Here is an 18843-nt window from a genome sequence, read left to right on the forward strand (position 1 = left end):
CAGCGCGTCAGCATGCCACACGCTTACCGTCTGCGGAAGTAGAAAGTTGTTCTACATCCGGGCCTGTGGTTTGCCACGACAGTCTTGACTTACAAGGAGAACACGATATGTGCCGTAATCCAACTTCCCAGAAACTTTCTCAGTGGAAGAAGAGTCAAAATAAGCGAGCACGTGTCTCATCCAATCAGTAGACACTCTATCGTTTTTGAGAAAACGATGGCCCAAGTTTTCGAATAATGTAGATGCATTTTAGCTCACGACAGTCCAAGACGCCTCCCACTTTTGCGCCCTATGTTCGAAATCCGATTATTGCTGTTGCTTATTTCATTTATTTGTTTATTTTTCGAATTTATTTACCCACGACTGTAGGAAACATAGAAATCTTGAACACCACGACCATCATGGGAAGGCAGGTTTGCCACAGTGACATTTCTTCACATGAGTCTCACTTCGGAAAGCAACGTTAACGTTGCTGGAGATTTGACATGTTGGCAGTAATTCCGCGGCAAACCTAGCATAACAGATCACTTCTCCGAAAATTGGCGCGCGCAGCTGATTATGAATGAATATACACTACAGGTATTTCACCGGAACAGTTTCAAATAATTTTCTCACTCATTTCTTTTAATTCGTTCATTAGACACACGACTATTAGGCTAATAAGGATAACGTTATTTCAATATATTAGGTTAGTTCATAAGACCGTAGCGTTTTTGCTTTGCATGGTGGTATTCCGGTTGGTATCGGTTTATTTATCGCTTGCGATTTTTCGTTTGTAGTTCACTTCTTGTATTTGAGATTACAAATTTTCATTGTATCATTCGGAGATAGTAACTGGATCTGTGGACACCAAGTAGAGAAATCTGAACATCAGACGCATTCTCCCGTTTGAGTTCAATAGAGAGGCGACAGCAGCGTGGACAGCCACAAACTTTGGCGCCGTGTATGGGGTAACGCCATGGGACTGAGCACTACAGGAAAATGATTTTCTCCTTTCAAGGACGATTGTTTTGATATAAGTGACCTTCCACATTGATGAATACCTTCAGGGTTCGATGAAAATGGTTTAAGCGCAATAATGAACAATGATTCGCGTCATTGTACTCGAGAACTGGTAAATTTGGTGAACCGTGACAGTCCACCATCGTCCGACATTTTCATGTAATGGGTAAGGTTCAAAAATCAGGTGTATGGATACTGAATCCTCTAAGTCAAAAGCACAAAAACCAGCGGATGGCCGTACGTGCAGCCCTGCTCACTCGTCATCAGTTGGTTCGCGACCAACACCGGTGTCTTTATGCTAACTTAAGGGAAAGAAAGGAATGACTGAGGCCAAAGAAAGCAGCAACTAACCGTACAAAGACCTGTGCGCATCCACGACAGATAATGTTTTGTATCTGACGGAACAGCGACGGTGCTGTGTACCATGGATTGCTTCCCCGAGACTTAATCATCATTGCTGACATTTATTGTCAAAAAGTGAGACGTCTTGCAGACGCAGTCCAGAAAAAAGACCCGGAAGACTGCGTCAAGTGATGCTACTGTAAGTCCAAGAGCCTGCCTGCATTTTGCTGGACTCAAATAAATCCCTGTACGTGCGTTTGGTCGGGTAGTCATTCCGCACCCACCTTGTTCACCCGATCTTGCGCCTTCAGATTTTCATGTTTTCGGCTGTCAATAGTAAAATCTTCAAGGAACTTCCTTTCCGAATTAAAATGCTATTCGAACGTGGCTTGACGATTTTTGCTCCTCAAAAGCATGTAATTTCTACAGAATTGAAACGATACCACAGCGTTGGCAAACTGTTGTAAATAGTAAAGGAAACTATCTTATCGATTACTAAAGTCTCTGTTATGCGTACATGTTGTGTTTATTAAAGTTGTGGGAAACGCTACAAAGGTATGCACCAAACTAATACATTGGAAAACACTGATGTAGTAATCTTCTACAGACATGACTAGATGTAGTCATCTGGTTTCGAACGAGGGACACAAAAGTGAGAAGCCGCGATGCTGCTCACTGTACCACAGCTTCAGTTGAACCATGTTTTCACTAAAAGGTACAGAAAGTACCTCAATAAACTCTGACCATCGTTTCTCAGAAACGGATAAACCGAAACGTGTTCATCTGTTTTGGCTCCTCATACACTGAACGAAGTTCCTGGCAAATCGGGTCGTCGTCAGTAAAGCTTCTAGCTGCTGTTCATGGCTGAGAGCTTCCTTGCTTACTGCGAGCCGAGTGCGTTTCCTCGTGCTTTGCTGAAGTAGCCATGCGACCTTGGGGTCAACGCAAGCCTTGAGTAGCCGCCAGCAGTCACTGAACGAGAGTCTCAATAAATAAATGTAATTGCTGAAGCAGAATTTCTGATTTCATGTCCACCGAGAAGCTGGTAGTATGCGCGCTGCGTCCTGCACGGCATCCTGAGTCGATCACCCTTCTATATAATAGTGCCCACAATCCGACGCAGTAACATTACTTTTCTCCTCTGTTATCCCTCATTCCCACCTCACATATTGCATGAGACATGTGTACTCTAACTTCCAACACATATTCTTCCATCATATACACACTCTCAGCAGATTCGTCAGCGTCTTCTGCTTCGCACCTACCAGCAGCTTATTCATCTACACCAGTCTCAAGTTAGAATAGTTCCAGAGCAAGAGGAACAATATCACTAAAGACTCCAGACATTTCCACCCACAAACTATAATCATACAAACCATTCATCTTTGACATTGATTTATTAATTATGAAATAACTGCACATGAGTGTAGCATTTTTAATTAATATAAAGGGCTACCAAAAACTTTCCGTCCGAAGGACATTACAGTCTAGAACAGGTACCCCAGTCAGGCAACATCGCCATGAGCAGTGAGGCAATCATCTCACCGACGCACCACATTGAAGGCACCCGTTTGGTAAAACACTGTGTCCTGCTGCGTGTAGGTTCGTAACTGCCAGCTGCACATTCTCGTCCGACAGGAACTGTTGACCTTTTAAGACCTTTTTTAAGGGACCGAAGGAGTGATACTCGAATTGCGAGAGATCAGGTCTGCTGGGCGGGTACTCGAGTGCCTGTCACTTGAGCTGACGTAATTTCTGCGTTACGACACTTGTGATGCTGGGGATGTGCGTTTTTATCAAACAGCAGCACCCATTTGCGCACCATTGCACAACATTGGTTTTCGACAGACATGCCGCATTTAACGGACGCACGTCGGAAAGACACGAATACCACACTAAAACCATAAAAGAAATTAAAAAAAAACATACGAAATGTAGTGCTGCAGAAGAATGCTGAAAATCAAGTAGACCAATAATGAAACAGAATGACCTCCAAAGAACCGGCAAGGAAGTAAACATGTGGAAAACGTTAACTAGAGGTGCATCAGGAAGAAACTTCGACAGCACTTTAGGGATCCGCAGAGAACAAAAGTTGTAGGTGGTTGGTATATATATATATATATATAATTCTCTGGGGTTATGTTAATGCAAATACACTGAAAAAAGGGGGGGGGCGGCACTACGAAGGAATTATTCGAATGGGGCGGAAATCTAAATCTGTAGATGTGAACAAACAGTAGATGACAATTTCAGTAAAATTGGGTGTTTTATTCAAGAGAAAGAGGTAGCGGATGACTGTCAGGTTGTTATCTGACCGGTGTCTGGAACCTCTATGTGCTAGTCATCGGGACTCAGTTCAAAAGGGAGTTCATCACTGAAAAATAATTCTTCTCCAGTAACTGAGCTTCAGGCCGAAGACGTGTCTGCAGACGCCCTGGACAGCGGTGGGGTAGCAACCTATCCGTCGACCGCCATACGGCCCGACAACCAGGGGTGCTGTCATGGATTGCATTTTAGTTCACACCAGGACCCTTGTGGCTCTCATCCGCGTCACCCCTACAGCACGGCGGTATGTCGACGATATTCTGCACCCCGTTTTGTTTCCCTTCATGGCAAGCCGTCCTGGGCTCATACTTCAGCAAAATAATGCGCGACCCCACACAACGAGAGATGCACTGCTTGTCTTCGTGCCTGCCAAACCCTACCTTAGTCAACAAAGGCGCCAGATTTCTCCACAAATGAGAACGTTTGGAACGTTATGAACAGGGCCCTCCAACGATCTCGGATCTAACGCGCCAGATGGAGACAATTTGGCACGACATCCCTCAGGAGCACATCCAACAACTCTGTCAGTCAATGCCAAACCGAATGACTGCTTGCGTGAGGACCACAGATGGACCAACAAAATTTGAAACGCTCTTTCTCTTCTACAAATCACCCAAATTTTCTGATATTGTAATCATCTGTTTGTCTGTATCTATCGATTACCGTTCCGTTCGAGTAATTCCTTTGTGGGGCGTTGTTTCCCTTTTTTCTTGTTTGGAGTGAATATTACGTGCTTGGCCCAACATATTTTTAATATAACAAATAAACAAATGAAGTAAAAGGCAGGTGGACAAAAAGAAAAAGGAAAAAAATCACACATTGTTTAACAGAGAACTACGAAAACAACCAACAAATTGTCCTCGCTCTCGAGCCAATCTTACGTGGAACGGAACGTCGTGTTCACGGATATTGTGTTAGAATACTCGACGTGATTTATCTAGAAACCAGAAGGCAACTTCGAATCGACAGCTTTTTCAGTTCTCGGTTGTCCATCAACAGTCTGATCTTTTTACAGACAGTGTTCCACTGTGCCCAAAGAATTCAAAAATGTCGACTTCAGATCGCTAAAATCAATATTTTCTTTTAATGAACGGCTCGTTTTGATCATAAATCATCATCAGATCGAGTAGTATTATAAACATAGCACAGGAGGGCATTTCGCTGACATTAGACATACAAGTTTACTGTGTTGAGGATTATGACTCCACAAATACTTCACGCAGTATAAACGCTACACGTTCGTCATCTGTCAATGAAATGAGGTGTTTGTAGAGCCGTGATGCTTAATACAGAGGACTGGCAAGTCTTTCTTGTATGTCTAATATCAATGGATTGTCATTCCAGGCTACCATTCATAATGCTACATTTATAGTACCCTGTCAGTAAAATGATCTATAATCATAACAAAATAGTGATATAGCAGCTTTTGGTGGTCTAAAGGTGTCATTCCTGACTAATGTGCCCACCGGAGAATATGAATTTATTTACACACTGCAAATTAATATCACAGCTTTTGTACAAAAACCAATGAAGTTGCCACCCCGTTAATCTCAACAACTTTGTTCATGCTGAAGTGTCATCGCGAATTCAAAAGACTAAGATATGTTACGTGGTCTTCTTTAAGCAAATTTACGTGATCACAAAGCGTAACACTACAGCCATGATTCCTAGGCCAGGTGCACGTTCGGACACAGGCGAAACAGGGCAGGAGAGGGCATGCAGAGAGACAGCTTCCTAGGCAGTATCATGCAGTATATCCTTGTGAAACAGTGACTGAACTCATGGGTCTTACTTAAGAATTAGATTCTGAAAACAAAGTGTACGTACTGATCTTATATGACACTCCAAAACGAAGGAAACAGACGGGAGAAACGCATATATGAGCAAGAGAAAAACTAGCGCTGAATTCACTTTAACATCCGAGATCTTGATTAACGGTTCAGCAACTATTTCTGTTTACATCTGAGTCTATTAGGCGGGTTCACGAGCTTTTTTAAGTGACGACTGGTATCACACAAAAGCATGTACAGTCGAATAAACACTGGCTCGAGCACTGCCTGGCACAGGCGTAAGCAGGAGCAGTAGAATGCCCTATGTCGTCGATGATAAATTATGTTATTTGGGTCCCTGTATTTCATAAGCCACTATAGCAGTGGTCATGAAAAATTTGCAGAAAATTTCATATATTCTTAGGCTACTGAAACAAAATCATTGCATTTTAGTCACTGGCTTGGGAAATGTAATTGTTTAACTATGCGGTTAAAATATTGTACAATTCTTTGTACTTTCTCCAAAAATTTTTTAAATATACTTAAAATTCTTTTTATTTTACTCAGTACGCTAAGTATATGTACAATATGTTGCAACTTGCTGAAAATTTGAATGCTCTACGCCAACAATTTAGGGGGGAAATGCAAAGGGGATAAAAACTGGGGGAAGAAGGATTTGAGGTTTGGGGACGACATGGTCCTCCTAGCAACAGGTCAGAAAGAGTTACAGGTTATAACGGTTACCATTGAAGCTGCAACAAAAGTTCATGGATTTTTAGACCACACAGTTGTGTGGAGAAACAGCGATTAATTTACTTATAATCAATTATTCAAAATGACAGTCACAATCGCATTAGTTTACTTTGCCGCCAACCGGTTTCAACCCGCGATGGGGTCATCTTCAGGGCAATTTACACTGCAAAGTTATAATATTGGTAAGTAATCATGTACGTAATCTACAAGCAGTTACATAAATAAAAAGATTTTTATACCCATTTGGTCGCTTGCTGGAGTTTATCTTCATGTATAGGGAGGCTATTGAAATTTATAAACATGAAGATAATTTTAGTAGAAAAGAAGAGGCCTTGAAATTAAGCGAGATATGGACAGTGGCGTTACAGAATCGATAAGTGATTTTTATCTATGACGGGCTATTGTCGATAGTTACATATTATCTTTGACTAGTTTTCTCTTTGCTACTATGTGCAAGCTAGACCACGCCCACTTTCCTCGGTATTTAGGCCGCTCTCCGACGACCGACTCGTCAGTCGGCAGGACTCGGCAGGACCAGCCATACCTCTGAGGATGTCCAACGTAGTATTGGACGAAACGTTAAGAATTGAAGTGTTCCATGGACCACGGCCATATGACCCGGAAGAATTATCAACAACAGGAATTAGTTTGTTTGGTAGTCATTTCTGAGAAGTTTTGGTAGACAGTTGTAGGAAGATTCGCTGAGACAGAGAGCAGCAGAGTTGCAACTGGTGTGAGTAGCGCCCGGGCCGTCGGCTCACCTCGTAGCAGCGGCAGCCGGCCTTGTGCGTGGGCCAGTGCTGCTTCTGGTGCTGCCTGCTGCAGTAGGCCGCCTGCCGGCACATGGAGCACCGCTGCGACGCCGGCGCGCCGCACAGCTCGCACGACGCCGCCTCCTCCGGCATCTCCGCCTCTGCAACACCACACGCGACACTGCCGGCTCAGCACCAGGCATTCAACAGCTCCCGTTGAGTCTACAGGAGGATACATCAACAGAGCAATACACACTGAGGGACAACACACCTGCGTTGCCGACTATACTAACGCACGCCTGCTTGATGGCACTCGATTCGCAAAAAGCGGGGTCAAATCCCGGTCAGGGCACAAATTTTCATCGCTAGTATTTTCCCGGCAAAGAAAAAAAAATTGATGGAAGCGTTAGCTTCATGACAGTCAGAAACAGCGCCAATGTACCAGATTAATTTCTGTACCACTTCGCAGTCACGACATACGACTGTTGATAGTGTTTCTTTGGTCAGCTAGGGACGTTAAGTTCGACAGTGTCTCTTGGGCTGATGCAGTGTGATTGTTTTGATAATGACCCGTCAGACAGGTAGGGGATGCAAGCTCGGCAGAGTGACTCATGGAATTCGGATTTTTGACACTATTAATGATTAGTTAGTTACGTTTCTTAGATAATTTGGACAATTCTTTCGTCTAAATGATGTGGAGCGATTCAGTTTACAGGAGCTGCATAAATAATTCTTGTCAATATTAGTGGCCAACGGCCTTGCCCCAGTGGTAACACCGGTTCCCGTCAGATCACCGAAGTTAAGCTCTGTCGGACTGGGCTAGCACTCAATGGGTGACCATACGGTCTGCCGAGCGCTGCTGGGAAGCGGGGTGCACTCAGCCCTTGTGAGGCAAACTGAGGAGCTACTTGATTGAGAAGTAGCGGCTCCGGTCTCGTAAACTGACATATGACCGGGAGAGCGGTGTGCTGACCACATGTCCCTCCATATCCGCATCCAATGACACCTCTAGGTTCAGGATGACACGGCAGTCGGTCGGTATTGCTGAGTCTTCATGACCTCTTCGGAACGAGTAGTCAACATTAGTGATTACATTATTTTTTGTCTTAATCATGCAGCTACACTTAAAAACTCTAATTTCTTGCGAGCTACAAAGTTTTAAAATAAAAATTCTTTCTTGGAATAGAAAGAGTTGAGCAAGACAAATCATTTTAGGTTAGCTTTAAAACTTGGTTTAGTCCATGTCAGATGTTTTATGTTATCAGGCAGATGATCAAAAATTTTTATTGCTGCTTATAATGTACGCCTTTCTGAGCCACTGAAAGTTTTAATGATCGGTAATAAAAATCATGTTAACTAGTGTTGTACGAATGGACATCACTATTCTTCTCAAACTGTAGTGGGTTATTTATAACGAATTTCCGAAGCAAATGTACTGAGAGGTGCAGTTAAAATGCCTAACTCCTTCAAGCGGTACCTACAAGTCGACTGCATGTGAACGCCACATGCTCGCTTTTACGCAATAGATAATTTTCTTCTATATGAGAAGTTACCTCAGAAATGGAAATATGTCATGAAGTTGATTCGATTGTTTCCAAGACCAAAACTAGCTCAACTGGGGATCGTGTGTAAGTGGGTGCACTCCATCCAAGGATGCATTTCCTATTTTTCTGATTCCTATTAAAATTAAGTGAATCCACAAGGCAGCAGTTCAATAAACTGAAATCTAAGACTGTGGCACGAGCTCTCATTTTCGTAAGCTTTTCAGCGGTATTTGATAGCCCAAATCACACTGTGATGGTCTCGTTAAGGCATCATACTTAAAAGGCCACTGTAGTTTACTACAACTTTATTTTTAGGGAACATTGAATACATGAATTTTTACATTGTACACCAATTACTACAACATTTCTCCCCTCTTAAAACAATCTTCTTCGTCTAGTTTTAAGTATTAGGAGGCACAAATGCCGCTACGATTCTCCGCCAGTGTCTCGTAAGTCCTAAAGACTAATCTGAGACCAGAGTCGATATGAAGAAAGTACTGCATATCTTCCAAAACTGTCTGACGCTGAGCCAGTCTTAAAAGGTACCCAAGGCTTGCCAGGGATCGATAAGAGGGCGAGTACGTCATTTGTCGACTCTTCTGCCCTGGTAGTGTTTCACCTCGAATACCAGTGCTCTCTCTCTTCCTGACCTGCCGCTGTCTGGAGGTATGTTCTTCTGGAAATTGTGAGACCACAAAACTGTCTAACTTTTCTCTTAACTTGAATATGGTCGCCAGTTTTCAACACCCAAGTTGCTAACCAGAGTAAGATACATGACACCACTTTGGCATCATAAAAGTTAAAGGCATCAGAGTGGCAGTTCTGACTTTACGTTTGTTAAAAGCATTCAGAAAACTTTCGTGGGATTTGTAGACCCAGAAAACCCGTTCGACAGTATAAAGCCCAGCGAAATATTTGTAATTTTCAGATAAATGGGTATAATGCTATACGAAAAGATGCATAAAATATAATATGCACAAGAACCAAGAAAATACAATAAGAATGGAAGACCAAGAGAGAAGAGGTCAGATTGATAATTATTTAAATAAAAATGTTCAGTGTACTATTTTTTTAAAAATCGCACTGAATAACATAATTTCTGCTATCCTCATACTGGTTCCTAAAACCTCATTCAGACAGTTCTGAAAAGTGTGTCACTGAATTTTTAAAAGCTTGGAAAATACTTGGAAGATTAATAAAGAAAACGCGGGGCGCATGCAACTATTCATGTATCAGTTAGTTAGTCGTGCAACTGTAAGGAGGTGAACTATTCATATAACTACGTACTGCACGTATACCACGTTTTCCGTTTTAAATATTGCAAGCATTTTCATAACTATTTAAAATTCAGATAACAAATTTTCAAGAATATCTGTATGGGGTTAGGACAAATTATTTTGTGCTTTTTAGTCTAGTTTAAAACATGGTACATTAAAGCTTATCGCACTAGGGGTAGGATAGATACTGCCTACAGGAAAATTAAAGAGACGTTTGGAGGTAAGAGAACCACTTGTATGAATATCAAGAGCTCAGATGGAAACCCAGTTATAAGCAAAGAAGGGAAAGCAGAAAGGTGGAAGGAGTATATAGAGGGTCTATACAAGGGCGATGTACTTGAGGACTATATTATGGAAATGGAAGAGGATGTAGATGAAGATGAAATGGGAGATATGATACTGCGTGAAGACTTTGACAGAGCACTGAAAGACTTGAGTCGAAACAAGGCCCCTTGAGTAGACAACATTCCATTAGAACTACTGACAGCCTTGGGAGAGCCAGTCCTGACAAAACTCTACCATCTGGTAAGCAAGATGTATGAGGCAGGCGAAATACCCTCAGACTTCAAGAAGAATTTAATAATTCCAATCCCAAAGAAAGCAGGTGTTGACAGATGAGAAAATTACCGAACTATCAGTTTAATAAGTCACAGCTGCAAAATACTAACGCGAATTCTTTACAGACGAATGGAAAAACTGGTAGAAGCCGATCTCGGGGAAGATCAGTTTGGATTCCGTAGAAATGTTGGAACACGTGAGGCAATACTGACCCTACGACTTATCTTAGAAGAAAGATTAAGGGAAGGCAAACCTACGTTTCTAGCATTTGTAGACTTAGAGAAAGCTTTTGTCAATGTTGATTGGAATACGCTCTTTCAAATTCTGAAGGTTGCAGGGGTAAAATACAGGGAGCGAAAGGCTATTTACAATTTGTACAGAAAGCAGATGGCAGTTATAAGAGTCGAAGGGTATGAAAGGGAAGTAGTGGTTGGGAGGGGAGTGAGACAGAGTTGTACCCTTTCCCCGATGTTATTCAATCTGCATATTCAGCAAGCAATAAAGGTAACAAAAGAAAAGTTCGGAGTAGGTATTAAAATCCATGGAGAAGAAATAAAAACTTTGAGGTTCGCTGATGACATTGTAATTCTATCAGAGACAGCAAGGGACTTGGAAAAGCAGTTGAACGGAATGGACAGTGTCTTGAAAGGAGTGTATAAGATGAACATGAACAAAAGCAAAACGAGGATAATGGAATGTAGTCGAATTAAGTCGGGTGATGCTGAGGGAATTAGATTAGGAAATGAGACGCTTAAAGTAGTAAAGGAGTTTTGCTATTTGGGGAGAAAAATAACTGATGATGATCGAAGTAGAGAGGATATAAAATGTAGACTGGCTATGGCAAGGAAAGCGTTTCTGAAGAAGAGAAATTTTTTAACATCGAGTATATATTTAAGTGTCAGGTAGTCGTTTCTGAAAGTGTTTGTATGGAGTGTAGCCATTTACGGAAGTGAAACGTGGACGATAAATAATTTAGACAAGAAGAGAATAGAAGCTTTCGAAATGTGGTGCTACAGAAGAATGCTGAAGATCAGATGGGTAGATCACATAACTAATGAGGAAGTATTGAATAGGATTGGGGAGAAGAGGAGCTTGTGGCACAACTTGATTAGAAGAAGGGATCGATTGGTAGGACATGTTATGAGACATCGAAGGATCACCAATTTAGTATTGGAGGGCAGCGTGGAGGGTAAAAATCGTAGAGGGAGACCAGGAGATGAATATACTAAGCAGATTCAGAAGGATGTAGGCTGCAGTAGGTACTGGGAGATGAAGAAGCTTGCACAGGATAGAGTAGCATGGAGAGCTGTATCAAACCAGTCTCAGGACTGAAGACCACAACTACATCATTAAAAAAATCGTTTTTATTCTAATATTTTTTTCTGTTTGTTAGTCTTGTGCATACGAAATTTCTCAAACATTTTGATGAGATTACACCAGAGACATATTGTAGTAAATTTCATGTTCGTTTCAGTTTCTCTTCACCTAACCCAACAAATGTCTGCCTTTCTCCTATTCATATCCCTCGAAAAGTCCTCAAGGCAAAAATTAAGGAGATACAAACTTACGTGGAGGCTTATCAGCAATCCTTCTTCCCACAAACTATTCGCGACTGGTACAGGAAAAGGAGGAAATTGGAGAGATACGCAAATTAGCCTCCGCCACACACCAGACAAGAAAGCGAGTTAATAATGCATTGCCATCCGATTTATGAGCTATGTTTAAAATGCCAATTCTCTGGCTAATCGGGAAGGTAGTTTAACATCAATTCCAAAATTTGTACCCAACGGACAGACAAGAAAGCAATATGTATCTTCCTTCACTCCTCCCCTCCCCACCTCCCCCCACCCACCCACCCCCCCTCTCTCTCTCTCTGCTCATCCATGCCCGTCCGCTCGCATAACACCTGGAATGCATTCTGCAGGGCAGCCAAGATGTCATCCTTTACCAGCCCTTTTCATACTCATACCTTTGGGAGCTAGATCGATCAGGTAGACAAGATTCGAGTTAATACTGCAGTGTCGTCCAGTTATGTTGAAAATTTCTGTTCTCTAGCTCATTTCGAAGCGAGTTTAAAATCAATTGCAAAATCTGTGCCGAATATAGAGGCAGACAAGAAAGCAACCAAATAAAAACGTCATAAAACAGCGTAAGACGAAGATGTACTCTTCTCCTGTATGGCTCAACCCTTTGACAAAGTTAAGGAATTCTGCTACCGTGGAAGGAAAAAGCAGGCTAGCATGGACAAAGAAATATATTAGCATTTAATGTAGGCCTTAATTTAGGAAAGAGAAAGAGTCATCCTAGCACATCCAAGAACGATTTTATGTTTACATTTATTACTGCTACTATCAAATCGCTTCAGGCAAATGCCGGGATGGTTACTTTGAAAGGGCACGGCCAATTTCCTTCCCCATCCTTCCCTCACCCGAGCTTGCGCTCCGTCTCTAATGACCTCGCTGTCGACGGGACGTTAAACACTAATCTCCTCTCTCCACTGCTACTATCGATTTGCATCACCAGCTGGCTTGAATAACTGAAGTGATATTGCAGTCCCAGATAAACATACGAAAGTCTACATGGGGTTTTCAGTCAAATAAGTGTGAAAGAACTTTAGGCATTATCAGGAATAACCGTGAGTTTTTGTAATGAATTGAAGAGTTTGACAACAATTATTTTATTTTTCTGAAATCAATCAATGACTTATGGCACTATAGGTAAATTAGTCACATTTGGATTAGAGAATAGTCTTACGAAATTAACCTGACATGCGATGTCGGTCACCCCTCCCCACCTTCCCTCCTTAAATTATATAGAAATTGAGCTGAGAGCTCATATGTGCCCATCGGTTCCGAGTAATCAGACAGAAGATCCGACGAAATCAGGATCAAGTAGCACGGCGCACTCTGCCAACAATGAACTACAACAAAGAATATGAGGAGGCACAGACTATAATCCATAATGAGATTTTCACTCTGCAGCGGAGTGTGCGGTGATATGAAACTTCCTGGCAGATTAAAACTGTGTGCCGGACCGAGACTCGAACTCGGGACCTTTGCTGCGAGGAGAGCTTCTGTTATGTTTGGAAGGTAGGAGACGAGGTACTGGCTGTGAGGACGGGGTGAGAGTCGTGCTTGTGTAGCTCAGATGGTAGAGCACTTGCCCGCGAAAGGCAGAGGTCCCGAGTTCGAGTCTCGGTCCGGCACACAGTTTAATCTGCGAGGAAGTTCTACAATCCATACCCTTGAAATAAACTGAAAGATGAATAGCTCAGTGTACAGACAAAAATCAGTTCTGTCGTTTTACCTGATTTAGGGAAATTGGAATAGTGTGATGTCGATGTTATAATGTTACTATGTAAACTAACTGACTCCCAAATCAATTGTTTTATGCTCCCTTATTACTCCATCAGGTGTCGGCACGTTTCAGGCATATTGCGCAGTTTCAGGCACATCCACGGAACAAATGCTTCTGTGTTATGTCACGGCCAGATCCGATTCCTGTATTTCTAAGTATTATCAAATGAGACATCAATATACAAAAAAATAACCAGTTATATTTACATACGGGATGCGTCATTTATGGCGTTAATATTATGTGGGAGAATCATTAGTATTTGTGCTTCCAAGTGTTTACGCAAAAGTAAGTGTCTGCTGAACTGCACAAAGTAGAGGAAGAACTGTTATTAGTTAAACAAGCAGTTGACATACTGTTGAGTTACGTTCGCTTAGGTCTTCATCTGGATGAGTGGCCAGGCCTATCAACATAACTAACGGACGCGGTATGGCAATATAACTGGCTAGTTTTTGTATTATTGATGTCTCTTTTGGCAATACTTGGAAGAATATGAACTGGCTCTGACTGTCACGTTATGTAACTGATCCTGCTCCAGTGAATGAGTTTGATAACGGGCTTGATTCCTCAAACAAGTCGCAATTGACTCATTATTAAAGGAGTATAAAAAAATCCGAGGAGGAGCAATTTGTTTTACATAAATCGTAACAGCTGGATAGATACTTGAATCCTCGAATGCGAGTCTGTCTTCCCCGCCGAGCAATTGGCCTGGGTCTGCCGACCTGACCACCCCCAATCTGGCGCGCTTCCTGTCCTGTTCTGGCCGCTGTCCAGCTTCCGCCTCCTCTCGTAAACACGCGAAAATAGGTTGCGTACTTCTAGAAGCGAAGAGCGTCATACTTAAGTCGCCAGTAACTTGCTCCCAAATGGAAGTTCCAACGTTATACAGTATATCCTAGGAGGAATGATCTATACTCAGGGTTTGTTTTGGCAAAGAGTTTGCAGTAGGATAAATATGTTTCACAGTATCGAAGATAAGTGCCCTTAGTTCCTAAGGTGCGCATTTTAGACCTCATGTTTACTAGAATTTTGCTCGAATAATCGTTCCAGTCATATTCCTGAACTGCGACACCGTGTATATAAGACAAGACACGGCAAAGTTCAGTTAACACTACAGGCCCAGGACCGTAAAGATTGCTCATTTCCATCTCTTCATGATTTTTCAATGTGGTTCAGAATGAACACTATGTGCGGTTGGGCCTGTGATGCGACTATTCAGAGTCAGTGCTAGCGATAGTTATGTGATCATCGCTGCGTACTTTTCATGTCGCTGTTCACGGAGTTAGGATAGTCGAGACAGCAGCCTGAACAGCCAGCTACTTATCTATGAAATATCTATCACCACTAGGCGCCTTTCGCCTCCAGCCGGTGGACACATCACTGTTAAACAGCGTCTTACGATTTAATCTCCATAACATATTAGGGTGACCGGAAAATAACACTTTTACCTTAAATTCAAACAGATCAGTTGTTAACAGGTTTTTATTTTTAATCAGTGATGTAATAATTCTACTTATCAACAACCTTTTGCCATTTAGTGCGCAAGTTCTAAATGCCGCATCGTCGAAAATCAATTGGTTTTTGAGCAAAATAGTTGGAGATGACATTTTGGACTTTTCCTGACTTTTTTGTTTCTTAGAAAATGTTGGTTGGAGTGTAAAGCTGGCTTCGCTGTACTTCGTGACGTCAGGTCCTGAGCACACTGCCTTTTGCGTCTGGGTTGTCATAGAGGACCCATGTACCAACTGCTGTGATCCAGCGATCTAAAAACTCTCCTGTATTGTGCCGCTGAAGGAATAAGTTTCATGCGGTGGATCGGTTACCTTTATTTGTCTTCAACAGTCTGCAGGAAATGTTCTTGGATGGTCGACCAAGATTGGTTAAAGGCGTTTAACAGTTCCTCAATTGTGCGACACAGATTTTCTTCCACTTCCGCCCTTAACATGTCACTGTCTAAAATTGTTGGTCTTCCTGATCGATAAGTCTCGGAAAGATCAAAATTACCGCATTTGAACATATAAATCCAACCTTGGAATTTGCACTTGCACTTGGATAAACATCACAAATGTTTTTGGTTGCAACTGTTGCGAAACACAAAGAGCATACGATGCTGGGTATGTAGTGGGTGGTTATATTAAACTTTCCATATTTAACATATTGTAATGCGGAAACTAATTACCGTACGAGGACCAAACTTGGTAGCATTAATGTCAAGGACATGGGGAAGAGAAATAACGCACAATACATTCAATTGAAACATTTTTAACGTGCTGCTACGGTACATCATACTGTTACATGCCGGTACCATTACTGATACAAAAAGGGCTCATTATGTCTCCCTCAGTGTTCAGAATAGTCTGAAAACCCAGGATTGCATCCCTCACACCAGAACGAAGCATATCCGTAGGTACGCTGACTACCTCTCTTGATACGCTGCGCTTCAGATCAGCACATACTTGAATGTTCCCCTGGTAAACCCTGTCCTTCGGGTAGCCCAACGACCAGAAATCACAGGGGGAGAGATCAGGTGATTGCGCAGGCCAAGCATTTGGAAACGGTCGGCTGATAATATCGATTGTTTCCAAACGTATTTCGGAGAAGCGGGTGAACTTCACCAGCGATGCGCGGTGGGGCCCCATCTTGCATGAAAACTGTTGAGTTCAGTGCCTCTCTCTCCTGTAGAACGGGTCAGACATGCTGGCGAAGGATATCGCAGTAACGCTGGCCATTCACACTGCACGAATTTGGTCCTTGAGCGCCAAACTGTTCAAAAAAGAATGGACTAATGATGAACCTAGCCGTGAAGCCATCCCACACGGTAACACGTTCACCATATAGAGGAACTTCATGCACAGTGACTGGGGCTGAAGATCTCCACACTCGTCAGTGTGTTCACCTCACCCGTCCTGAAAAACGAGCTTCGTCTGTCCATAGGATGGTCCAGGACCAGCCCTCATCAACTTCAATCCTTGCGAGAAAGTGGAGAGCGAAGTCAACACGTCGTTGTGTGTCCTGTGGTGCAAGCAGCAGTACGATATGGATCTTGTTCGGATATCATTTGAGAATGGCTCGAAGCACCTTCTGTGCAGTGGCCCACGGGATATTCAACTGTCGTGACACACCACGCGCACTGCCTGACGATCGGGAATTGCGCTCAGCATTGTCCGCCATAGCAACACCGATTTCATCAGCCACCTGCGCAACCGGTCGTCGGTCTCTTCCCGGAGCGACACCCAGTTCTCCAGTTGATTCTAACTTCTTCATAATGCTCCGCACAGCAAGTGGAGAAAGAGGACACTCCCGCAATCCTTTCAGCCGTTGATATGTCTCTAAGTGCAGTTGCAACATTACTGTTGTATCGATAATAGTCCTGATCCACAAGCTGCGACATCGTAGCGAAAAAACAGTGACCCGTATGTTTAATAAGTTTCCTTTAATTTACGTCTATGGTCACAAACGTTTTGTTAACTGAATACCGGTTTCGGTCTTTAATGACCATCATCAGATCTGTTTCATAAAAACAAAATCCTAATGTACTGCAGCCATAGTGACGATGCCACTATGGCTGCAGTACATTAGGACTTTGTTTTTATGAAACAGATCTGATGATGGTCATCAAAGACCGAAACCGGTAATCTGTTAACAAAAAGTTTGTGACCATAGACGTAAATTAAAGGTAACTTAATGTTCTGTTCCTTTTGTCCAAGCTAATGTTGACTCGTCAACAAGTGCACTGATTCTGGTCAGGTGTGTGAGACTATGAATCACTATTTTTAAGTAATGAACAGTCAAGATCGCAATAATATTTATTTACTGACCAGTTTCGACTTACGTAAAAGCCATCTTCAGAATTTTTCGCATGCTACTGCTGGTGCTCGCGGCCCAGCCATAGGGAGCCACAAATTCTCAAGATGGCTTTTACATAAGACGAAACCGATCAATAAACAAATATTATTGCGATCTTGACTGTTCCTTCTAACTTAAATATAGCATCAGGTCGTTGTTCTCTGTACATTAATGCTACCAAGTTTGGTACTCGTGAGGTAATTATTTTCCGTGTTATTACGTGTTAAATAGGGAAAGTTACAAGTACCCAGTACTTCTTTTGGCAGCTGGCGGGCCAGTTCACCATAAATTGCAAAAAAAAGGAGTTAACTATTTTCGAGTAAACAAGTCACTCACATCAGAACAAATTTTCGTCGGGTCCTCAACCGGATCAAACTTGTCATCTGCACACAATATTTCCGCTGTCCACCTGGTCGCCATCATCAGGTGAAAAAAGCTAAGCCGCTCTCGCCGATAATCGGCAGATGACAAGCTTGATCCGGCTGAACACCATACAAGAATTTGACCTGTTAATACGACGCGAAAGTCTACATAGTCACATCAAGTCCCTCTCACTCTGACCTTAAAATGTCTTTTGGGCGGCTCTGAAGTACACAGTGAGCTGATAAATGATAAACGAACACTGGAAATTTGTGGTAAGTTCCTATAGGACCAAACTGCTAAGGTCATCGGTCCCTAGGCTTACACACTACTTAGTCTAACTTAAACTAGCTTAGGCTAAGGACAACACACACACCCATGCCCAAGGGAGGACTCGACCCTCCGACGGGGGTAGCCGCGCAAACCGTAGCAAGGCGCCCCTGACCGCACGGCTACCCCGCGCTGCTATAAACGAATACGTACATGCACAGAAACGATATTACTTTCCGATCCGCCTAATATTTTGAGATCTGAGAGTTAATTCTCACCAGGACCGTACACAATTATCTCTCTTACTTTTACAGTGCAAATCCACCATTCTATTCGAGTCAGCTGTATATCTGAGTAAGATAATCACAGCAATAGATTTCATCCCCTTCACGCAGATGAGCAAAAATTTGCAGTAGTAAAACAGCCTCTTTAATGGCAAAAGCAATTTATAATTTTCTTTAAAGGTGTGAGCGCTAATATTCTGCCACTGCAGACAAATTAGTGACAAACGTTAGTATTCACGCTGGGAAAATCGGATTTAGCCAAAGGATTAAATAAAATTTATCAAGCTGCTTGCATAGTTCAATGCGCAATGCGCCGGCGTGCGAGAGTTGGACGTGAGCCAGACCAGCGATTAGTGAACGTGCGTGTGGTACTCCTGTCAGTCTAGACGTGGTACTTAGGCAGTCTT

At 42.5% G+C, this 18843-nt stretch overlaps 1 protein-coding gene across 1 annotated transcript in view; it reads right to left on the minus strand.

The window, feature by feature from the left end:
- Positions 1-18843, minus strand: part of LOC126456096 (SET domain-containing protein SmydA-8-like) — a 104329-nt gene that overhangs the window by 74877 nt on the left and 10609 nt on the right. The window contains exon 2 of the mRNA XM_050091851.1: positions 6953-7104. Within this exon, the coding sequence (XP_049947808.1) occupies positions 6953-7096 (144 nt within the window). The 5' untranslated portion in view covers positions 7097-7104. The remainder of the gene's footprint in view (positions 1-6952; positions 7105-18843) is intronic.

This window comes from Schistocerca serialis, chromosome 2, assembly GCF_023864345.2.
Source record: "Schistocerca serialis cubense isolate TAMUIC-IGC-003099 chromosome 2, iqSchSeri2.2, whole genome shotgun sequence".
In the NCBI taxonomy this organism is placed as follows: domain Eukaryota; kingdom Metazoa; phylum Arthropoda; class Insecta; order Orthoptera; family Acrididae; genus Schistocerca; species Schistocerca serialis.